Here is a 22,645-nt window from a genome sequence, read left to right as displayed (position 1 = left end):
CGGAGCCAAAGGCGGAGGAGGGAGGAATTCCCGGTCCCTGCCTCAGCCCTGGGGCGGGGCCTGCGCTTTCCTCAGCCTCCTCCTGTTGGGGACTCACACCGCGGCCTTCCGGGGCTCCAGACTGGGGTCACCTACACCCCCGGGCTCCATAATCTCCTTTATAACATATATTACCTCACACACACACACACACACACACACACTCACATACACACACACTCACACACACACACACACACTCACACACACACACACACACACACACACACACACGGTTCTCTGGAGAACCCTGACTACACGGAGGGTCCCCTCCAGTCCTCACAAGGTCAGCTGGTGGGCCACGGGGCCGGGCACTTCAGAGGGGTCCCCGGGCCCGGCCAGCGTGGCTCTGTGGTTGAGCGTGGACCTATGAACCAGGAGGTTCGATTCCGGGTCAGAGCACTTGCCGGGGTTGCGGGCTCGATCCCCAGTGCGGGGCGTGCAGGAGGCAGCCGGTCCATGACTCGCGCTCATCGTTGATGTTTCGCTCTCTCTCCCTCTCCCTTCTTCCTCTCTGACATCAATAAAAACATACGTATTTTTAAAAATTAACCAGGAATCAAGTGGGGTGCAGACAGACACGGGCCATGGTGGCTCCTCGGATTCGAACCACAATGAACAGCCCAGTTCTCGCCACAGCGCTGGCCGCTGGTCACCTCGCTGCAGGCCGGCCGGTGGGCACGGCACCCCCAACGTGGGCGTGAAAAGGACGCCCTGGGAGGCTCCCTCGCAGGTGGCTTGGGCTTCTGGGCACCCCACGCTGGCCTGGGGGACACCCTCTCAGGGGCCTTTCCAAACGCAGACTCAACAGCGGTCAGCAGCTGCCCGTCCCCGGGCTCGGGGCCTGGAATCGCCTTGCGGGACCCGCAGCGGAGGCGACGGACGCAGCCTCCTCGCCCACCCGGTTCCGCCGCGGGAGCCCGAGAACAAAGCGCTGCTGTCCCGGCTCAGCCTCGGCGGGCACCTCCCCGCTTCCAGGGGGGCCTCCGGGGTGTCCCCGGCGCCGGGGGCGGGTCGGGGAGGGGGGTCTCCCCTGGGCTACCCGGCTGCAGCCCGTCCCCAGGGGCAGCCTTGGGGCGCTCGGAGGGCGCCCCGCGCAGCGCGCCCCGGCTGGCCCGGGGTTCTACCTGCACCGAGACCGGCGGTCCCCGCGGTGGGCAGGGGGCGGGGCCTCGGGCCGGGGGCGGGGCCTCGGGCCGGGGGCGGGGCCTCGGCGGCGCCGTATAAAGAGCGGAGCGGGCGCGCGCCCGGGCAGAGAGCGAGCGCGCAGCGGCGGCGGCGACGACCTCACGTGTCCCGACCGGCCTCCCGCGTCACTCTTCCCCGCGCCCCCCGCGGCCCGCGCCCCCGACCGCCGCCCCGGCCCCGGCCCCGGCCGCTCGCCAGGCCCCGACCCCGCGCCCCCGCCCAGGACCGGCCGCGCCCGGGCCCGCCGCGCCGCCATGGGGGTGGAGGGCTGCACCAAGTGCATCAAGTACCTGCTCTTCGTCTTCAATTTCGTCTTCTGGGTGAGCCGGGGGGCGGGGGGGGTTCCGGGTGGGTAGGGGAGGGAAAAGGGGGTGACGGGGGAGCAGGGGGGGAAGGGGGCGCCCCAGGCCCGCAGGCCGCGCGACCCGCTAGGCCCCGCCGCCGGGGGGGGGGGCGCAGTCGGCCTCCAAGTTGCGGGGCCACCTGTGCGCGCGGGGCGCGGGGTGGGGGCGTCCTGGGCGGGCAGCCGGCGAGAGGGGGGTCGGCCCGGCCCCCGCGCCCCTCGATGGCGGGCGGGGGGCGGCGAGCTGGGTTGGGGGGGCCTGTGGTCCGTGGGGTCCGGAGCCCCGCGGCCGGGCCGGGCCGAGGCATCTCGGGGCCTCGGGTCTGTCCCCGCGCGGGGATGGCGGCGGGAGCGGGGGGAGCGGGGGGTGCGGGCTCCGCGGGCTCCAGGCCGCGCACCCTGCCCACCCCGCCCGCTGGCTGCTGAGCCCGGACCATCCTGCCTCGCGGGGACGGAAGGGGGGCTCGAGGGCGGGGCTCACGGCGTCCCGCCCCCATGAGCTCATCCGGCCGCCGCCCCTGGGTGGGTGGGTGGCTGGTCCGGGGGGTGCAGAGTCTAGGGACCGCCCACCCCACCCTGGGCCCAGCCCAGCGCACCCCTCATCCGGCTGCCACCGTCCAGGGGATCCTGCGGGGGGTCCCGGCTCACGGGGCCTGGTGTGGCCGAGGGCTGGGGGGCCTGCACCATGGGGGCCCCTGTGGGGAGCCTGGTCCCCCGCCCCCATCACCCAGACCAAGGCCGCAGTCTGGCCTCGCGGGGGACCCTGGAGGCCCTGAGGGGTGCGGGGCGGCGGCAGCCCCTCCAGCTGGCACAGGGCAGCAGCCGGGGGACCTGGGCGCCCCCGAGGGCCTGGGGCCAGCCTCGGGCACCCACTTGGGAAAGAGGCACCCACAGGACGGTCCCTTGTGGGTGCAGGAGGGTCTGAGCCGTTTCCTGACCCGGGTCTCAGCTGCCGCCAGCGGCTGGCTGGGCTTGCACTTTTGTTCTCACTTCCTGTTGGTGCGCAGGGGCCCGGAATGGGTGGGGGTCACCGCCCCTCTCACGGCCATGCCCTGCCTCCCCTGGGCAGTGACGGGACCCCCTCCCAGGCCCCACGCTGCCGGCTGCTCACCCTCCACGGAGAGGACAGGATGCGAGGGGTGGAGGGAGTATTCCTCAAGTGGGCGCAGGAAGGCGAACTTTTAGGGTGGACTCCGGAGCAAGGGTGTGGGGCGAGGACACCCACCAGCACAGCCGGGGGCCCAGGGTGAGAGGACAGGGACGGGCGGGACTGAGCTCCAGCTAGGGGTGCAGTGGGGTGTCACTTCCACCCCAGGGCGGGCCTGGCATGGCCCCAGGCAGGCACCGGGGCCTTTGCCGAAGGGATGGTGTTGTCGGACTTAGCGTTTGCCTGCTCTGGCCCTGGGGTAGGGGTCAGGGGGCCACCCCGACACCCCTCTGGCCCCTGAGCTGGATGTGAGGCGGAGGACGCTGTTGGGAAGTGGAGGGTAGAGGGTGGAGGGTGGGCGGGGGAGGGGACTTCTCAGGAATGGGTGCTTGTCCCTCCCACCTGCCCCGCTGGGGCCATCTCCAGGGGTGCCCACGCCCATCAGAGCCCGCGGGGTGGCCCGATGGTCTCCAGGCAGCAGGTGGAGCACGGCACGTCCCCGGGCATACGTATGGCGGTGTTTCTAGGGCCTCTCCCTCCTGGGCCCCAGCAGAGCTGAGAACTGCATCCGTCCACGGTCGCCTTGGTCCGCAGTCACGGGCCCCACCCACCCGCGCCGGGGGGAGCGCTGAGCCCTGCGTGCTGGGGGGTACCCTGAGGAGCCCCTCTGCGCCCCTTGCGTCACCTGGCTGCTGCATGGCGCCGTGGAGTGGACCTGGGTGGAGGCCCCACCGGGCGGCTCTGGTGCTGGCCCTCAGCCTCCCCCTGAAGTGGGGTCCTCTGAACCCCGTCTCCGGGGTGTTGGTGGGTGAGCTCACCGAGGTTCGAACTCGGGAAACGGGTGTTGGCTGTGCAGGCCTGGCCTGGGGCACGGGCCTCGGGCGCTGGGTGGAGGGAGCTCCCAGTGCCCAGCCTGACGTGCTCGCTGGGCATCCCGGCCACAGGGCAGGAGTGGGTGCCGAGGTGGGAGCCCAGAGAAGAGGGTGACGCGGGCGTCTGGATCCGGGAACATTTTAGTTACGTCTTAGAGAGTCAGAGGCCCCCACGGGGAGTGGCCTCAGGCGGCCTGGCAGGCGGGTCCGGGGAGGATGGTCACCCCCACGCTCCCTCGGGCACGCCTGCCCTCACCCTTGCTGCCACCCTGGGCCCCAGGCGGCATCCAGGCCTGCTCTGGGCTCCTGGCCGGCATCTGGCTGTGAGGCGGGGACACAGTGCCAAGCAGCGTGGAAATCCCCCGCTGGGGTGGGCCAGGAGCTTCCTGCCAAGGTGGCCGGGAACCGAGCTGCTGGGGCAGGTCAGGGAGGGGAGGCTCCATCCCTGCTCACCCACTGAGCCGGTGGCCTGGGGCAGGCGTGACCTGGGGCAGGCGTGACCTGGGGCAGGCGTGACTGGGGCAGGCGTGACCCGGGGCAGGCGTGACTGGGGCAGCGACTGGCCTCACCTGGGGGTAGGTAGGGTGCTAGCCCTCTCCTGGGGGGCTGTCCAGAGAGCCCTGGAGGTGCCACCGGTCCTTGGGGGCGGAGCGCGGCGAGCGTGCCCTGCCTGGGCCTGGCGGTCCTCTCCCTAATGCAGCCGGTGGCCGCGGTCCAGCGGCCGGGCCGCCAGGCCTGGCGGGAACGAGGCTGATGAGAAGCCTCGCTAACTGGCATTTAATTTTCGCTTCCAGACAGCACATGACCGTCTGTCACTTAGCGGTGCTGTCGCCTTCCTTCCGGGAGGGGGGGGCCCTGGAGGCTGGGGTTGGGGGGCGGAGATTGCCTGCAGCGCTCTGGGGGGGCTCTGGGGGGGGGGCGAGGGGATCCTAGGTGCCCCTGGCTGAGAAGAGGAAGTCAGGTCTGACCCTGGGACCCGCCGGCTCGGAGAGGGTGTCCTGAACCGCCCGTAGCGCCCTCAGCATCAGCGCAGCTCTGCTTCCGGCCGTTGAGTTCAGCTTTGTTTTTATCTCTTGCTGCTTCCCTGTCTGGGCGGAGGGGCCGCCCCAAACCACTGCCCCCCAAGACCCAGCCCCCGGCTTCCACGTCACCTGAAATCCGTGAAGGGGAAGAAACCGAGTCCTCAAATCAATGAGGCTCGCAGTCCAGGAGCCCGTGGGGGAGAGATGGGCCCTTTGGCACTGGCCCCGTGTTTTGGAGGGGCCCAGGGGTGGGGGCGGGGAGCCCAGCTGCTGGTTCTGGCCCTGGCACCCCAGGACCCGGCCGGGCACTCGCGAAGGCTGGGTGACCTTCAGCCGGGAGACACCTGCCCCGGGGCTGGACTCTGGGTCCCCGACAGGAGACCGGCCTCGCCGTTTCCCACCTGCCCAGCACAAGGGGGCTTGAGCCCACACGCCTCCAGAAGCTTCTGGACCTCTCAGCCCCCACCCCTCCCCCCCCACACTCTGTACTTGGGGGCCTGGCCCCAGCCCCTCCTCCCGATGGCAGAGCAGGTTTACATGAGACACTTGGGGGCCTCCACGTGGGCCCTCAGGTGCTCCGGGAGCACCCGCCAGCCGGCAGGGGCCATGCCCAGGGGGCTGACAGCTGGGTCCCCGTCCCAACTGGCCCCCGGCGCGGGGCAGCGAGGGCGCCTGGGACAGGGCCGGTGGCCAGGAGCCCAGGCGCGGGTCCTAAAGGGGCTCAGAGGCCGGGGAGCAGGGCCCGCCTGCCCTCGTCCTTAAGGCGGTGCCCCGGCTGCTGACGTTGGCTGTGCTTTTGTTGTTGTTCACTGCTTTTTCCAGAGAGAAGGGAGAGGGCTGGAGAGAGAGACATCGGTGAGAACCATGATCGGCTGCATGTGGCCTGGCTGGGAACCGAACCGGTGAGCTCCGGGTTCACGGCCGGGCTCTGCTGCTGACCTTGCAAGTTACTGGGGTGACGTGATCGTCGCCCAGAAGGCGAAGGGACAGGAAGGCAGGGCTGGCCCGCCACGTGGAGCAGGGGGGCAGGTGACCCACCGGGCGCCCTGTGCTGCCGCCCAGGGGTCCCTGTACCGACGGCCCTACGTCCAGAGCCAGCTCCTGGGCGGGGGGGCGTGGAGACTCGGGCCGAGACCCCTGGGGTTCAAGACACCGGGCACAGCTGTGAGAGCCGGAGAGAGGACCCAGGTGGCCCGCCTTCCGGGGGCTGGGAGGCCTGAGCCCAGAGCTCTGTGCTGGGGCCCGGGTGCGGGGGCCTCTGAGGGCAGCGGGTTGGGGAACCAGTGGCTGCGGCCCACCCGGGGCTCCCAGCAGGGGCTCTGCTCCCCGCCCGGGGCCGGCCCCCCGCTCTGCACGCACAGCCTTTCCCTCGGCCCCACCTGCTAACAGCCCAGCTCCCAGGAGGTGGCTGTTCCCACGGCAGCAGGCGCTGGGCTGGAGGTCGTCCCCTTTGCCTCCTCCCGGGACGGAGCCGTTACCACTGGCTGGCGGGACCCCGAGATTCCCGGCGGCCACAGGAGGAAGTGGTGGGCAGGCCGGAAACCAGAGCTGGGGCCAGAGCGGTTCACGGCCCCGCGGCTCCGGGGCCGGGCTCCCCCGGGGCAGGTGCTGTGCCTGGGTGGGAGCAGGTGCCAGCCCTCAGCCAGCAGGTGCCAGGCAGCTTCCCGGTGCCGCTGGCTGGGGCCCTGCCTGAGCCGCCCGCCCCCCCCACCTCCCTCCTTGTCAGACCTGCCCGGCCCCTGCTCCCTGCCCTGCAGGTCACTGGACGTCCGTGTCCACGTGGCCCCCAGCAGGGCCCTTCCAGCCAGTCGGGGGTGTGGGGTGGGGAGCAGGGCCTGCCGACCAGGGAGGGTGGCAGGCCCGGGGTCTGGCCCTGGGCCCCTCCACGGCCCCAGAGAGGCGTCCGGGGCCCTCTTGGTGGGAAGTGGCACCTGTTCCCTGCCCGTGGGGTCCGAGCGGCCAGTGCCCTCCCCCCGACTCCCCGCCCCTATTTTTAGACGCCTCGCTGGCGGCTTCCTGAGATCGAGGGGCCGACGGAGGCTTCAGCTTCCTGTGAGCCCAGGTCCCCTGCGAGCGTCCTTCCTGCCTTCGCGGACCTGGGGCAGCCGCGCTCCCGGAGCCCGAGGGGCCGGTGCCCCCAGGGAGGGGTCTGCCCCGTCCCCTCGTGGGGGCAGAGCGAGGGTCAGCCCGCAGGCACCTCCGTTCCCCGCCCCCTCCGCGGGCATCTCAGCCGGGAAGGGGCTTTGAAAGGGGCTCCAGGCGCTTCCTGCCTCCGGCCACCCTCGGCCTTCACCGCCCGGGCACAGTCTCTAGGCCCCGGCCTCCCATCGCCACGCCGGGTGGGTGTTGGCCGTGCCATTTCCCAGCAAGATGTGCCCCCTTGGCTGGCGGGTGAGAGTGGGGGAGCGGAGCCCGGGCCCTGGGTGTCCCTGCTGGCGGCCCACCCTGCTCACGTGGGTTGCCCTCCCCGAGGGTTGGCTCTGGGCTCCGGGCTCCGGGCTAGACCAGCGTCCCTTCGAGGGAGTTGTCCTGCCGGCGGTGGAATGCGTGGGCAGGACTCGGGGTGGCGCTGGGCCTGCCCGGTGGGGGCGGGGGCGGGGTGACGGGTGGCTGGGCTCCCTGGCAGGTGGGGGCCTGTGTGCTGGTGGGGGTGGCCCCCTCTTGCCTGGGTCTCTGCAGAGGGTGGGGCCGCTGGCTGGGCACCGGCTTGGCGGTAGGGGGCCTGGGGCCTGCCGGGCAGCACCCCTCCCTCGCGGCGGCTTCTTGGAAATGCAGGGCCGGGCAGGAGCCCAGCGCGCTTGGCAGCCCCTGCTCAGCCAGCGCCATCAGCGTGAGTCTCAGGAAGGGGGAGGAAGGAGACACACAGAACCTTCCCGCAGGGTCACGCACGCCCCCACAGGGTAGCGGCTCAGCCCCGAGAACTGCCGGCCGAGCAGGCGCCCCTCCCCACGGCCGGCTGGCGGGAGCGGTGTCCGTGGCCCACGTGGACGGCCAGGGCCCCGTAGGCCGGCCTCGCCGCTCCCGCTGGTGTGATGAGCTCGGCACCGTCCCCCTACGCGGCGTCAGGCCCGGCGCCCACGGCGGTCAGCTCACACGCCCTCCTGTCCGGGTGTCACAGACGAGGCGGCTCCTCGCCTCCGTGGACGCTGGACTCTGGTGACGGACGTGCGTGCGTCCTCGGCCTGAGGGCGGGACAGCGGGCCCGGTGAGCCCCAAGCGTGTCCTCTCAAGGCCTTGCTGCGTCGAAGTTCAGTGGCCAGAGGTTTGGGGAGACTTGTGTGGTGTGTTTTTTTGTTTGTTTTATTGGACATAAACGGCAATAAACGTGTGTAACACGTACAACGCGTTGAGTTTTGACCCAAGCAGATGGCTGAGGACAGTGGGCGCAGCTCCAGCCCGTCCCCTCCCCCACCCCCACCCCACCCCACGCCAGGCAGCCGGCCTCGTGTCTGCCCGAGTGTGCGTTTCTTGTGGGGCTGCCTCGGGGGTCCCCACTCTCGCTGGGAGGGTCCCCCGTGCTGCCCCACCTTCTGCTTTGTTCCTGCATCCAGGCCCCTGAGGGTGGGGTCTGGGCTGTTCCCGGTTGGGGCTGTGGCGGGAGCTGCCGGGAGCACCGGGACCGTGGCCGTGGCTGTGTCCGTGGCTGTGTCCGTGGCTCGGCGTCACTCCCGCGCAGGGGGAGGGGCACAGGTGGGCACGGGTCTCCTTCGGAGCGGCCCCTCCCCCTGGCTGGAGGTCCGTGTTCTCCTCGTCCAGCGGCCCCTTGGGGCGGGGGGGGGGGAGGACTTGGGGGCGTTCCCCGACGCCCGTGATGCCCTCTCTTTCCACGCGAACTGGCCGTGGGTTCTTCTCTCTGGCGAGGCCGTGCACAGCGTTCGTCTGTCGGGAAAACGGGGCCGTTTTCTTACTTTGAGGCTCGAACGTGCTCCCTGGACTTAGAGCCACTGGCTCAGCCAGCCGCCCGCCCGCCCGCCCGCCCGCCTGCCCAGTGGGCAGCTCCTCTCGGGGAGCGGGCGTGGGGGCGGGCGCTGTTTCAGGGCCCTGGCCTGCCTCCTGGGCCGAGGTTGTGGGGTTCTGGGGCTCCAGGCGCCGTTCACCCCTCCCTCCGCTCTCCCGTTGTGGGCGGCCCGTCGTGCAGGAGACGTGCCGGGAGGAGGCGGCTCCCCAGCCGGGCCCTGCCCTGCACCTGTCTCCCGGTTACTCTCGGAGGGCAGGTTGGGGCCACGGGAACCGGGGGGGGGGGGGGCTGGTGAGGACCCACCAGGAGCACTGGGGGTGGGTCCCGGTGACCCTAGACTGGCTTGTCCCCTCAGCTCCTGGGGCGAGGGCCTGGCTGCACAGAAAAGGCGGGGGCGGCCCCAGCCCAGCCAGGCGCCACCCCACGCTGAGCTGCCCTGGCCGCGGACACTGAGGCCGGCTCTGTGACCGCAGAGGGAGGCCCCGGCAGCTCCCCCTCCCCGCTGACTGGACGTCTCACAAAGCGGCTCTGGACCACACTTTGCAAACAGAAGAGGTGATGTTTTCAGGCCAGAGTTACCACGGCAACCCTCAGCCTCCTCGGGAGGCGCAGATGGCAGCCAGCTCAGAGGGGAGGACTCGGGCACCCCCGCCCCGCCCCCACTCCCCCCCTCCCCCTCGGGGTGACAGCCCCATAGAGCAGGGACAGGATGCTGGGGGCCCGGGACCCCCACATGGTCAGGCCTGAGGCTGGTCAGCTAGTTCCTCGGGTCTGTTTTTCTCTCTGTTTTTGAAATTTATTTTTACTGATTTCAGAGAGGAAGGGGGAGGGAGAGAGATAGAAGCATCAACGATGAGAGAGAATCATGGGTCGGCTGCCTCCTGCACGCCCTCCACTGGGGATCAAGCTCAGAACCCGGGCCTGTGCCCTGACCGGGAACCGAGCCGTGACCTCCTGGTTCAGAGGTTAACGCTCGACCGCCGAGCCCCGCACTGGACACGTGCCCGCGGGCCGGTGGGGTCGGCGCCTGGAGGTTCCCAACGCTGGGATGGGGGCCGGGCTCAGCGCGGACGCTGGAGCAGAGGCGGCCGGGAGCGGCCGCGGGGCCAGGCCTTCCCACCAGAGCCCTGCAGCTGCAGGAGCACAGCCCCTCCGAGGGCACCCAGGCTGGTCAGGTGCTCAGTGGGCGCAGGCCTGGCCGGGCCCGGTCTGGCCTCCTCACCAAGGGCAGACCCACTGCCGCCCCGGGAGCCCCGTCTCTCACCAGGCTCTGAGGGGGGCCTCCTTCCTGCCCCATCGGAGCGCCTGGCGGCTTCCTTCCTCCCGCCACCTCCCTCCGCCCGTCCCCGCGGGCTCCCACGTGCTCAGGACTGTGGGCAATGCCACCCCCAGAGGGCCCGGCGTCCCCTGGGCGGCTCGGGTCTGCGGTGGCCACAGGCCAGAGCAAATGCACATGAGGGCGCCCCCTGAAAATGCAGGCACCCAGGTACCCCCAGCTTCAGATGCACAGCGGGCAGGCTCGGGCACTCGGCATGGCCTGTGGGTTTCGGGGGCACGCACTGCAGGGGCGGGTGGGGACCCGCATTGTGGTCCCTGATGGCTGCTGGGTCCCGGAGACCCAGGCCTTCCTGGGGCACCTCAGCACCCCCAGCAAAGCAGGCGGCCGGCGGCCACGGAGGCCCTCGGAGCCCTGAGCGGCGGAGGGGGGCCCGGCCTCCGGGAGCTCCGTGTTTGTGGTTCGCACCCGCCGTGCGGCCTGGGCCACAGGTAACACCTGCCCTGTCCCTTCCCCAGCTGGCCGGAGGCGTGATCCTGGGCGTGGCCCTGTGGCTGCGCCATGACCCGCAGACCACCAACCTGCTCTACCTGGAGCTGGGCGACAGGCCTGCACCCAACACCTTCTACGTCGGTGAGTTATCGTGGGCCTTCGGTGAGTTCTCCTGGGCCGCCTGCTGCGGGGGGCGGGGCCTGCACAGTGGCTCAGTAGGTATCTGGTCATGAGCTCAGCGAGGCCAGACAGGTAGTCAGGGAGGGCTCCCAGGAGGAGGCGGGGCTGAGTGGGCTTCCTCTGTGCCGGTTGGGGAGGAGGAACCAGAAAGGGTTCTCTGAGCAGGAGGGAGAGACGGAGCCAGAGAGCCCAAGGGGTGAGGTCAGCCTGGGGCCTCAGGGCCTGGGTGTCCCCCACCCATGTGGTCCAAGGAAAGCAGAACTGAGGGGGTGTGGCTTGTTGGGCCCCTGATCGCCAGAGCTGGAGGGCAGGGGCTGAGTGGGGCGGGGAGCCGTGTCCTGGTGGGTATTTTGGGAGGCTCCCTGGGAGGGGGGGCCGGATGCCCGGGCAGCCAGCGCCTGAGACGGGGGTGGAGACTCAGGCCCAGGAGGAGGGGTGGGGGCCGCTGCCCCCCGCCACCCACAGCCACACCTTGCTGCCTTACTCGGCTGCCCGTTGGCCGGTCGGCCTCCCAGAGGCACCAGCTGTCCCGGGCGATGGGGGGGAAGGGGCCTCTGTGGGTCCCAGCCAGCGGGGGGGAGGTGGGCCTGGCCCTGTTGGGATCTGGGTGTTGGCAGAGCTGTTTCCTTCAGAGAAGGTGGGTGTGACCTTCGAGGGCAGCGCAGGTGGCCGCCCTGGCCTGGTGCCAGGCCTCGTCCGGGGCCCCACAGACCTGGGTCCTTGCCCGGCCGGGAGGCAGAGGGCTGGGTGGCAGGGACCTGGACAGGCGCCCTCCTCCCTGGAGAGCCCAGCCCGTGCCTCGGGCCGTGGGTCCCTGGGGGCAGCCATCCCTGGGGAGGGCCTGAACCCCTATCTGCAGGCCCCCCAGATGGGAGCCCCTCACAGGCTGGTCTCGGGGGAGCCCGCCGCCCCGAGAGCACACGTGGGCACCACCAATCCTGGGCCAGCCGCACAGGTGTCTGAGGACTCGGGGGATCCCCTGGGCCCTTGAGGGTTGTTTCTCTCCTGGGGGGGCCCTTGCAGGCATCTCCTCCCCCCTCCCCCCTCCCCAGGACTCTAAGCCACAGGCCCCCAGGCGTGACCCAGCGGGTCCCTGTCCCTCCAGATGCCGGAGGCACTGCCACCCCCCCCCCCCTCTGGGGCCTGGGACTGGAGCCCGCCCTTGGGCAGGGGATGTGGGAAGGGGTCCCTCCCCTGGGCGGGAGGCTGCCCTGCTCGAGGGCCGGCCTGGCTGGAAAGGCCCTGAGGGCTCCCGGCTTCAGGCCAGGGCTGGGCTTGGGCGGGAGCAGGGCACAGGCGGGCCCGGGAGGTTGGGGGGGCCGTGGGGCCGCAGCTGCTCTGGCCCTGGCAGAAGGGTGGAGGCTCGGGGCTGTGCCCAGGCTCCATGGGGAAGCGGCCCCTGAGGAGGCCTGTGGGCAAGGCTGGCCTGGAGCAGGTGTCCTCCTAGGTCAGTGGCCGGCAAACTGCGGCTCGCGAGCCACATGCGGCTCTTTGGCCCCTTGAATGTGGCTCTTCCACAAAATACTGACTTCTGCGCATGGGCCACGAAGTTTCAATCGCACTGCACGTGGTATTTTGTGGAAGAGCCACATTCAAGGGGCCAAAGAGCCGCATGTGGCTCGCAAGCCGCAGTTTGCCGGCCACTGGACTAGGCAGGTGCTGCCCAGCTGCCCCGGCCTCTGCCCGTCTCCTGGCTGGGCAGCCGCCGCACTGGACCACCTGGCGGGCAGGGTGAGGGCAGGGCCTGGACCGGACTGGGCTTCTGCCGCCGCCGCGGGCACGGGCCCCCAGAGCCCCTCTGGCTGCCCAGCGCCTGCCCCGCCAGGAGGCCTCGGCCTTCAGGCGCGTCTCGCCGGCCCTGATGTGGGCTGGGCCTGCCAGGGACGGGGGCAGGGCTCTCCAGGACAAGAGCTCTTTGTGCGATGCCTGGACGAGGGGCGGGTGAGCGGGCACCCTCAGCACGGGCATCCCTGCTGCCTAGGCGGCGCCCGACCTCACCTGGGAGCTGGACGGGTCCCCGCCCTCGGGGGAGGTCGGGGCTGGGCCTGCGGGACTGTAGGTCGGGCACCTGCTCTGGGTCTGCTGGCCCCTGGCACGACCCTCCACAGCCCTGAACACGACGTCTCCTCCGGGCCCCCTGCAGCACCTCGTGCACCTGAGTCACCGAGGGTGCTGTGCCGGGAGCCGGGAGCCGGGAGCCCTGAGCGCAGCCGTGGGGGAGGCGGCCCTCGGCCAGGCTACCGGGTGCCACCGGAGGCTTTGTCCTGAGCCTGGGGGGGCCCCGGGCATGGGGGTGGGGGCTGAGCTGGGGTTCTGCTTGGGAGAAGACGGGCTGCCCACGTGTGCTGTGACGGCCGATGGCTGGGGGACCCCTGCAGGGACGCGGCCAGCTCCCCGGGGCACCGGCGTCTGGTGGACAAGGGCACCAGGAAGGCTGCGCGGCCGGTGGAGCCCCTGGAGCCCCTTCCCGGGGGGCCGCCTGCCTCCCCAGGGTGTGTGCCCGCCTGGTGGGCGTTCGGGCAGGTCAGGAGGACAAGCCGACCTGTGTGCCATCCTCAAGCCGCCACACCCCGTCCTGGCAGGGGGCCTGGCTGCCCGCCCCACAGCTCCCGCCACCGCGCCCAGCGGTCTCCAGCGCGGGCCTTGGGCGAGTCCAGCCCCTGAGCTCCAACCTGTGGGGTGACCCAGGCTGCGCCACCAGACCCCTCCCCCGGCCCACAGCAGGGCCCTCTGCCACGGCGCCCAGACAGGGCTGTGGGGGCGAGAGGTGCTGGTTGTCGGGGTCACACAGGGAGAGAGACAGTCCCACAGAGCTCGGACCATGTTCTCTGGGCCCTTCCCAGTGCGCGTGGTGCCGAGAGAGGAAGCAGGCACGGGCCTCCCTGGGCGGGGCGTGTGCACCCGGGGAGAGGCCCCGTGGCGGGCGACTGAGCGCGTGTCCTCCGCAGGCATCTACATCCTCATCGCCGTGGGCGCTGTCATGATGTTCGTGGGGTTCCTGGGCTGCTACGGGGCCATCCAGGAGTCGCAGTGCCTGCTGGGGACGGTAGGTCGCGGGTAGAGGTGAGAGGGGTGGGGGGCGCAGGGCTGACGCCCCAGGAAGAGCCAGGAGCTCGGGAGGCTGTGCGAGGTCAGGAGCCGGGGCGCCCCGTGCCCAGCCTGGCCCGGGGGGAGGGGTCACGGCAGCCGGCACCTTCCCCGAGGCCGGTGCCCACGACCGACTGTCGGAAATGCCACCGTGGCTGATGGCTGCTCTGCCCGGCCCCGCGTCCCAGTTCCAAAGCGGCTCTTTCTCTTTAAAATGCCGCAGAGATAATAAAACGGGAGTCCCACCCTCGGGGGTCCCCGGACGTGCTGTGGCTAACGCGGCCTCCAGGGCCTCCGGTGGGGGAACGGAGGCCCCACGGCGACCTCCCTGCGGGAGGGGAGGAAGGCACCTGTGCGCCCGCCCGCCCAGCCCTGGCCTCGCCCCCCTGCCTAGCTGCCCGCCCTGCAGAGCCCGCCCGTGGCCACCAGGAGAACGTTGGCCGAGCCTTAGACTCTGTGCCACCAACTCCATGGGGCTCACTCCCAGGCGGGAGGTGGGTGGGGGTCCTGCCAGCCCCGCCCCCCACACCCAGTGGTCACTTGGATGTTGGTCATCTGTGGAAGTCCACCCCACGCCACCGCCACTGGTCTGGCCTCTGAAAGCCCCGGGTGGTCCTGATCTGCCCTGACCCCCCTCTGCCCTGACCCCCCCTCTGCCCTGACCCCCCTCTGCCCTGACCCCCCCTCTGTCCTGACCCCCCTCTGCCTTGACCCCCCTGCTGCCCTAACCCCCCTCTGCCCTGATCCCCCCCTCTGCCCTGATCCCCCCCTCTGCCCTGACCCCCCTCTGCCCTGACCCCCCTCTGCCCTGACCCCCCTCTACCCTGACCCCCCTCTTCCCTGACCCCCCCCTGCCCTGACCCCTCTCTGCCCTAACCCCCCTCTGCCTTGACCCCCCTGCTGCCCTAACCCCCCTCTGCCCTGATCCCCCTCTCTGCCCTGACCCCCCTCTACCCTGACCCCCCTCTGCCCTGATCCCCCTCTGCCCTGACCCCCCTCTTCCCTGACCCCCCTCTACCCTGACCCCCCTCTGCCCTGACCCCCCCCCGCCCTGACCCCTCTCTGCCCTAACCCCCCTCTGCCTTGACCCCCCTGCTGCCCTAACCCCCCTCTGCCCTGATCCCCCTCTCTGCCCTGACCCCCCTCTGCCCTGATCCCCTCTCTGCCCTGACCCCCCTCTACCCTGACCCCCCCTCTACCCTGACCCCCCTCTACCCTGACCCCCCTCTACCCTGACCCCCCTCTGCCCTGACCCCCCTCTTCCCTGACCCCCCTCTTCCCTGACCCCCCTCTGCCCTGACCCCCCTCTGCCCTGATCCCCCTCTGCCCTGATCCCCCTCTGCCCTGACCCCCCTCTTCCCTGACCCCCCTCTTCCCTGACCCCCCTCTACCCTGACCCCCCTCTACCCTGACCCCCCTCTGCCCTGACCCCCCTCTGCCCTGACCCCTCTCTGCCCTGACCCCCCTCTGCCCTGACCCCCCTCTGCCCTGACCCCTCTCTGCCCTGACCCCCCTCTGCCCTGACCCCCCTCTGCCCTGACCCCCCTCTGCCCTGACCCCTCTCTGCCCTGACCCCCCCCTGCCCTGACCCCCCTCTGCCCTGACCCCTCTCTGCCCTGACCCCCCTCTGCCCTGACCCCTCTCTGCCCTGACCCCTCTCTGCCCTGACCCCCCTCTGCCCTGACCCCTCTCTGCCCTGACCCCCCTCTGCCCTGACCCCTCTCTGCCCTGACCCCTCTCTGCCCTGACCCCCCTCTGCCCTGACCCCCCTCTGCCCTGACCCCTCTCTGCCCTGACCCCCCTCTGCCCTGACCCCTCTCTGCCCTGACCCCTCTCTGCCCTGACCCCCCTCTGCCCTGACCCCTCTCTGCCCTGACCCCTCTCTGCCCTGACCCCCCTCTGCCCTGACCCCCCTCTGCCCTGACCCCTCTCTGCCCTGACCCCCCTCTGCCCTGACCCCCCTCTGCCCTGACCCCCCTCTGCCCTGACCCCTCTCTGCCCTGACCCCTCTCTGCCCTGACCCCCCTCTGCCCTGACCCCCCTCTGCCCTGACCCCTCTCTGCCCTGACCCCCCTCTGCCCTGACCCCCCTCTGCCCTGACCCCCCTCTGCCCTGACCCCTCTCTGCCCTGACCCCCCTCTCTCGGCCTTTGCAGTTCTTCACCTGCCTGGTGATCCTCTTTGCCTGTGAGGTGGCCGCCGGCATCTGGGGCTTTGTCAACAAAGACCAGGTGAGCTGGGCCCTGGGGATGGCCAGCCCCAGCTGGGTCCTCAGGGGGAGGGAGCAGCACCCCCTGCCAGGCTGGGGGACAGTCAGGCTGCGGGTGCTCTCGGGGCTCCTCCTGGGGCCACGGAGGGCTTTCGGGGAGGTGGCCTGGGTGGGCTGGGGGCTGGGTCTGTCCTGCGGAGCCCGCGAGGCCCGGCCCTCACTCTCGGGGCTCCCCCTCCCCAGATCGCCAAGGACGTGAAGCAGTTCTACGACCAGGCCCTGCAGCAGGCCGTGGTGGACGACGAGGCCAACAACGCCAAGACCGTGGTGAAGACCTTCCACGAGACGGTGCGGGCCGGGGTCGGGGTGCTGGGGGCGGGGGGAGGCGGGGGGTCGGGGTGCTGGGGACGGGGGAGGCGGGGGGGCTTGCGACGGGGGGGGGAGGTGGGGGGTCGGGGCGCTGGGGACGGGGGAGGCGGGGGGCAGGGGTGAAGCCTGGCCTCAGCTCCGACCTGGGGAGCAGGAGGGACCTGGTAGCCCCGCTCCTCAAGGACCGTGGGCCCCCCTATAAGCCGGGGGTGGGGGGAGAGGGGAGGCTCCTCTGAGACCTGTGGCCCTTGGTGTGGGGATCCGATAGGCCAGGCCAGCGGGGTGCTGCGGTCGCTGAGCAGCAGAGCTGAGCCGGAGGGGACCTTCCCAGCCCCTGCCCTCGCCCACGCCCGGCGGGTCCTTGGCCCTCCCCTCGGGTCACTGCCGCCCGCGGGCTGACCGTGGCCGCCCTCCGTCTCTGCAGCTCAACTGCTGCGGCTCCGACGCGCTGACCTCCCTGACCACCTCCATCCTCAAGAACAACCTCTGTCCGTCCGGCAGCACGCTGTTCACCAACCTGGAGGTGAGTTTGCCCTGCCCGCCCGGGTCGCTGGGTGCCGAGCCCACGGGGAGGGGGACTGTGCACCCAGTCTGGCTCCTGACGGGGCAGCTCTGCGTCCGGCTGCCAGGGCTGGAGGGCACCCTGGCCTCCGGTCAGCGCCCAGGTCCTGCTGCGGATTCCGAGTGGAAGAGGGCGCAGCACGCTGCTTCCACGTTTATTTTAAAATAGGTTTTATTGCTGAGAGAGAGACAGAGAGAGACACACACACCGGCCGGCTGCCTCCCGCGCACCCCACACGGGGGACTGAGCCCGCGGCCGGGGCCTGTGTCCTGGTGGGGAATCGACCCGGGACCTCCTGGTTCCCAGGTGGATGCTCAACCCCTGAGCCTCTTGGTCGGAAAACCTCTGTCAGATCCAACTCGGCAGAGGCCTGTTCTGAGGGGCAGGGGAGCGCCCCACCCCTGCTCTCTGTGCAGTGACCCTGCTGTGTTGCTGGGGAGGAGGGGGAGGGGAGGACTGGCGCCCCTGACACCCCGCCCCCGCCCCCCGCAGGCGGACTGCCACCAGAAGATCGACGACCTCTTCTCCGGGAAGCTGTACCTCATTGGCATTGCGGCCATCGTGGTCGCCGTGATCATGGTGAGTGCGGGTGGGTGCCGCCCCCCAAACCGGGAGGCGGGTGGGTGCCGCCCCCCCAAACCGGGAGGCGGGTGCTGACGGCCGCCCCCCAAACCAGGAGGCGGGTGGGTGCCGCCCCCCCAAACCGGGAGGTGGGTGCTGATGGCCGCCCCCCCAAACCGGGAGGCGGGTGCTGACGCCCCCCAAAACCGGGAGGCGGGTGCTGACGGCCGCCCCCCCCCCCCCAGATCTTCGAGATGATCCTGAGCATGGTGCTGTGCTGCGGCATCCGGAACAGCTCCGTGTACTGAGGCCCCGCCCGCCGCCCGCTGGCTGCCCGCTGCCCGAGGCCCGGACGTCCGAGGGGCGGGCGCCGCCTTGTAGATAACCTGCCCGGTATTACTCTGCTACACTTCTTAGCTTTTTTACTTTGGAGGATTTGCTCCCCATTATCTTTCGGGGCTGACAGCTCCTGTAGGTGGCATAGGAGTAGGCCTTGGGGACCGCAGGGCAGGGTCCCCTCTGCTGCTGGGGCCCGGGGGCTCCGCCTGCTCAGCCAGGCCTCGGGTCGGGGCTGAGAGCACCTCCCGCCGCCCCCACAGGCTCCGCCTTTTTTAATCCTCGTTCCCTTCCTGCCCCCGGCCTCAGAGCTGGGTGTGAGCAGCCTCTGCCTTCGACGCACCTGTCCTTTCTAATGCGGCACCTTCCATTGTAACTACACCTTGAAAGTCACTCAATAAAGGAGGAGAAACTAGGCATGTAACACGCCACCGCCTGCCTGTGCCGCCATGTGAGGTCGGGGTGCGGGGTGGGGGGGAGGGGGGGGGGCAGGAGCCTGGCACGGGGCTCAGCTCTGTGGTCCTTGCTGGGCCCAGGTGTGCTGCCCACCCCGTTGGGCGGTGATGGGGGCCTGGGGAGCGCCCCATATGCCCCCAGAAACATCCTCCCCCAACCTCACCCCACCCCCACCCCCACCCCGGTGCACGGCCCTGGAGGGGGCTGGAGGGGCTGAGCTGGGGCAGCCTCTGCAAGACCCGCCTTCCCCCTCCTGCCCCTCCCAAGTCTCCTGCCTGCCCGCCTGGGTGCCCAGAGGAGCTGGGTGGCTCTGGCCAAGCAGCGTCTTGCAGGGCTGGAGGGGGCGGACTCGGGCCCAGCGTGTCCTGCTGCAGGGCTGCTGGCTGCGGGGACGCTGGGGACTGATCAGGCTGCTGGCCGTCACCGTGAGCCTCAGGCAGGCTCCCACCATGGGTACGTTAAATGGACCCGAGGCCAGGCAGCCTGGCGGTGGATCCCGCGGGCGGCCTCTTCGGGGGCTGATTCTGGAACTGGCCCCGGCCGGGCCGCCATGGTGAGCCCTGGGGCCTCGGCAGGTCTGCCCTCCACAGCCTGTGCCCGGCGGGCCGGGTGGGAGAGCAGATGGCCCAGCGCTGGAGGTCGGACCTCCCGCAGTGACCCGGACTCAGTGCGGGGGCAGGCGTGGGGGCCTGGGGATGAGCCGTCCGGGGGTGCAGGGAAGACCGGCCGGGTGTGCAGGGAGGACCGGCCGGGGGTGCAAGGAGGACTGGCCGGGGGTGCAGGGAGGACCGGCCGGGGTGCAAGGAGGACTGGCCGGGGGTGCAGGGAGAATGGGGGTTGCAAGGACCGGCCGGGGGTGCAAGGAGGACTGGCCGGGGGTGCAGGGAGAACGGGGATTGCAAGGACCGGCCGGGGGTGCAAGGAGGACTGGCCGGGGGTGCAGGGAGAACGGGGGGTGCAAGGACCGGCCGGGGTTAAAGGACGGGCTGGGGGTGCAGGGAGGACGGGCCGGAACCCGCACTCCCGAGGCGCCGGGACAGCAGCCCGGGGAGGGCGCAAGGGGGCAAGGTCCTCGCACTTCGAGGGCAATACGCGGGGCCACGCGGCCTGTACCCGGGGGCTGCCATCCGCTTCGGGTTCCCCCTCTGAGCGGGATGCCCCGGCTGCCGCCTGGCCTGACCGCCCAATCCGGGCCCAGAACCCACCAAGGCGCGTCGGTCACTTCCGGCCAGGACCGGAAGTCCGCGAACGGCGCCCGCCTCGCGCTACGACGCACTTCCGGCCTGAGGGGCCGCTGTCCTCACGGTCTCCAGTAGGGGACGCTAGGGCCTCGGTAACAAGGCGAAGGCCGTTAGCCCTCGCGCATTCTGAGCGTTCGCAGTCCCCACCCCTACCCCCAATAATCAATTCCGGGTCCTTTTCGCGAACCAGTGACGCCATTTCCGGGGATGGGAAGGCTAGGAAGTGAGCGCAAGAGTAATGATTACATGTCCCGACAGGCCTCGGGAGTAGCGGCCCAGTGCCTGGTGGGAGATGTAGTTCAGCGGGCATAGCAGCTGCGGCGCGCGGCCGGCGAAGGACTCGGTTTCCCAGAGGGCCGAGCACGACGCAAGATGGAGACGGCCGGGCCGCGGTAACCCGCAGGTTTGTGCTGAGCGCGCCCGGCGGCGCGGGCCCGTGGCCCCTCGGGGGGCGCCTGCGTCTCCCGCGCCTCCGGCCCTGGCCCTCGAGTCTCGTGAGGCCCGGGCCGTGGCCCCCGAGACGCCGGCCTCGGGAGGGGAGAGCCTGCTGCGCACGGGCCGGGCTGCGGGAGGAGGTGCACGGAGCCGGGGTCTGAGGCCCGGACGCGGCGGCGCTGCCCTCCTCCGAGCTCCTCCCGCTCTCGGTTCTCGGAGACCGCCCCCCCCCCCCCGCCCCGACTGTCCCGGCGTCTGTCCGCGCCTCCCGGGCGGCGTGGGCAGCGGGGGCAGCTCGGAACCCGCTCCGCCGACAGCTCACCGTGCGCCGTCCCTGGGAGGCGGGTCGGGGATGGAGCCCTCGCCGCGCTGGGCTCGTGGCGGGGCGCGGGGAGAAGCGGGGCGGGCGGCCGAGAGCGGTGCCGGGGGCGAGTCTGGCCCGGGGGGGGGGCGGGAGAGGCGCCCCCGGAGCCACAGGGACTGGCCTCCGCCCCGCGGGGCTCCTGCAGGTGCAGGTCGGCGCCCTGTTCCCGAGCCGGACCCTCCGACGCCCAGGACGTGGCCGCAGACACCGGGGGGCTCGCGGGCAGCTCCCCGCCGACAGGAGCTCCGTCCTGCGGGCCGGCGGGTGGGGAGGGTCCGAGCGGAGCCCGGGCTGCTTGGGGCCGCGGGCTGCCCCCTCCCCCTGCCCCGTCCTCGCTGCATTTGGACTCAGCCTTGGGGTCTGGGTGTTCGGCCCTCCCCCGGCCTGTGGGTGCTGAGTGAGCTGGCGGTCCGAGGCCCCGAAACCCGGCCTCTGCCGCTCACTGGTCGTGGCACCAGCCCCCCGGTCGTGGCGCCACTGGGCACACTCACTGTCTGACGTCCCCCCCCCCCCCCCCCCCCAGCCTCGGTGGAGCAGCTGGAGCAGGTGGAGCAGCTGAGCAGGTGGAGCAGCTGAGCAGGTGGAGCAGCTGGAGCAGGTGGAGCAGCTGAGCAGGTGGAGCAGCTGAGCAGGTGGAGCAGCTGAGCAGAGCCGCGCAGGGGACTTCGTGTTGAGGACACAGCCCGCCTCTGGCCGCGGGGCTCGGGCACCGGCACCCGGCACCCAGGAAGGTGAGGAGAGGGCGTTCGGGAGGGTGGGCCCTGGCAGGGCTGAGCCCGGGCCTCACGCAGTTTGGGTCTAGGTGTGCGGCCCAGGACGCATGGCGGAGGTGGGGGCCGGCGAGCCCTCCCCTGGCCTGGAGGTCGAGCAGGGGACGGAGTACGACGTCCTGTCTCCGCCCACCGTCTCCCTCAGCGACTCCGACTCGGACTCCGACCTCAGCTGGCCCGGCAGCGCCCCGCTGGAGGCCCTGTTCCCCGAGCGGCTGCCCGGGGAGGCCCAGGGGGACTCGGGCCCCGACAGCCCCCCCTCGTCGCCCAGGGGCCCCCCCGCCGCCGCCGTGCAGCCGTTCCACCTGCGGGGCACCAGCAGCACCTTCTCTCAGCGCAGCCACAGCATCTTCGACCGCCTGGAGGGGGCGGCCAGGCAGGCGCTGCCCCCCGAGGGCCCGGCGGGCCTGGGTGACGGCGGGGGCTTCAAGCAGCCCCGGGTGCCCTCCAGCCGGCCCCGTCAGAGCCTTGTCCCCCCGAGGGTGCCCCCCGTGCCCGACTACGTGGCCCACCCCGAGCGCTGGACCAGGTACAGCCTGGAGGACGTGGCCGAGGCCAGTGAGCAGAGCAACCGGGCGGCCGCCCTGCACTTCCTGGGCTCCCCGCGTGGGGCTGCGCCTGGCAGCTACGAGCCCTCCTTCAACCAGGACCCGTCCAGCCGCGGGGAGGGGAGGGTCGTCTTCTCCAAGCCCACCCGCGCCGAGGCCAGGCCCGCCAGGCCGGAGAGGAAGAGGGTCCCGCCGGAGGGGGGGGGCCCCGTGGAGCTGGCGCACCTGGCCAGGCCTGGGAGCCCGGAGGCTGAGGAGTGGGGCAGCCCCCACGGGGGCCTGCAGGAGGTGGGCGTGCCTGAGGGGGCCCCCCACAGCAGGCCGGCGGCAGGCCCCCCGGCGGTGGAGACGGTTGGCTTCCACGGCAGCAGGAAGCGGAGCAGAGATCACTTCCGGAGCCAGAGTGCGGCCCCCGAGGCCCCCGGTGCTGAGGGCTGACAGCGAGACGGCCCCCAAGTCAGGAGCCCCCACCCCTGGGCCTGTAGGAGGCGCGTGGCCTGGTTGGGCTCAGGCAGTGGCTTTGGGGCTGGGACCTTGCCCAGGGGACTGGAAGCTGGGCCTGCGGTGCCCCTGGAGGAGCAATAAAGGTTTTGGGTTTTACTCGGCTCCGTGTGGCTCTGAACCCGCCCCCATCCGGGACTGGGCGACCGGGACCTCCGCTCTCCAGCCCCCCAAGCACGCTCCCACGCGAGCCTCCCGCGGCCTCGGGCTCGGAGGTCCGAGTCACCCTGCGTGTGCAGCGGTGGGTCTTCCCCAGGGACTGGGTGGCTGGCCTCGCCTCGCGTGGGGGCGGGGCTGCCTTGACCCCAACCCACGGCCAGGGAGCCTTTCTCAGGGCACACGGTCCACAGCCCGGCCACCCAGTGCCTCCCAGGGCCACGGGTCTGGGGTGCCGCCCGGTGAGGCCTGTTCCCCAGGCTCCGTCCCCGGGGAAGCCGCCTTCAGGTGGGGGCGGCGTCCTGGGCTGCTCCCGGGCTGGACGCGCTCCAGCCTCACTGAGCTGCTGGGGGCGCGGGCGGGAGCCGACAGGCACAGGCAGACACCACAGCACGTCAGAGCCGGTTACTTTCTTAGCAGGTGGGGTTGGGTAGGGGTTAGGGGCTGGTGTGGGCCCCAAGGCTGGAGGTGGACGGGCTCGGTGAGCTCGCTGTCCTGGCGCAGCTGGCGGGCAGCCCTGAGGCTCCTTTTGAT

At 71.5% G+C, this 22,645-nt stretch overlaps 3 protein-coding genes across 7 annotated transcripts in view; 2 read left to right on the top strand and 1 right to left on the bottom strand.

The window, feature by feature from the left end:
* LOC132241847 (insulin-like) overlaps nt 1–22,645 on the bottom strand; it is a 394,596-nt gene that overhangs the window by 99,979 nt on the left and 271,972 nt on the right. The gene's annotated exons all lie outside the window — the stretch shown is intronic.
* On the top strand, nt 1,322–18,069 carry CD81 (CD81 molecule). Its single transcript, XM_059710794.1, has 8 exons — nt 1,322–1,547; nt 10,364–10,478; nt 13,466–13,563; nt 15,760–15,834; nt 16,056–16,160; nt 16,606–16,704; nt 17,236–17,322; nt 17,550–18,069. The coding sequence occupies exons 1-8, from the start codon at nt 1,482–1,484 to the stop codon at nt 17,610–17,612; spliced, it is 708 nt and encodes a 235-aa protein (XP_059566777.1). The 5' UTR covers nt 1,322–1,481; the 3' UTR covers nt 17,613–18,069.
* TSSC4 (tumor suppressing subtransferable candidate 4) lies at nt 19,524–22,054 on the top strand. 5 transcript variants are annotated; one of them, XM_059710774.1, is made up of 4 exons: nt 19,524–19,740; nt 20,660–20,734; nt 20,778–20,867; nt 20,939–22,054. In XM_059710774.1, exon 4 carries the CDS (start codon nt 20,957–20,959, stop codon nt 21,890–21,892), a length of 936 nt encoding a protein of 311 aa, XP_059566757.1. In that variant the 5' UTR covers nt 19,524–19,740; nt 20,660–20,734; nt 20,778–20,867; nt 20,939–20,956; the 3' UTR covers nt 21,893–22,054. The 5 variants fall into 5 exon arrangements, with proteins under 5 accessions (XP_059566757.1, XP_059566758.1, XP_059566753.1 ...); XM_059710775.1 differs by having other exon boundaries at nt 20,660–20,751; nt 20,786–20,867; XM_059710770.1 differs by having other exon boundaries at nt 19,525–19,740; nt 20,660–20,682; nt 20,726–20,867.

This window comes from Myotis daubentonii, chromosome 9 (assembly GCF_963259705.1).
Source record: "Myotis daubentonii chromosome 9, mMyoDau2.1, whole genome shotgun sequence".
NCBI classification, from domain to species: domain Eukaryota; kingdom Metazoa; phylum Chordata; class Mammalia; order Chiroptera; family Vespertilionidae; genus Myotis; species Myotis daubentonii.
This window is presented reverse-complemented; position numbering and strand designations above follow the sequence as displayed.

Coding starts and splice junctions, on each gene's coding strand:
- TSSC4 (XM_059710774.1), top strand. CDS start 20,957: ATGGCGGAGGTGGGGGCCGGCGAGCCCTCCCCTGGCCTGGAGGTCGAG.
- CD81 (XM_059710794.1), top strand. CDS start 1,482: ATGGGGGTGGAGGGCTGCACCAAGTGCATCAAGTACCTGCTCTTCGTC. Junction 13,564..15,759: donor CGCAGTGCCTGCTGGGGACG/GTAGGTCGCGGG, acceptor CGGCCTTTGCAG/TTCTTCACCTGCCTGGTGAT. Junction 17,323..17,549: donor TCGTGGTCGCCGTGATCATG/GTGAGTGCGGGT, acceptor CCCCCCCCCCAG/ATCTTCGAGATGATCCTGAG.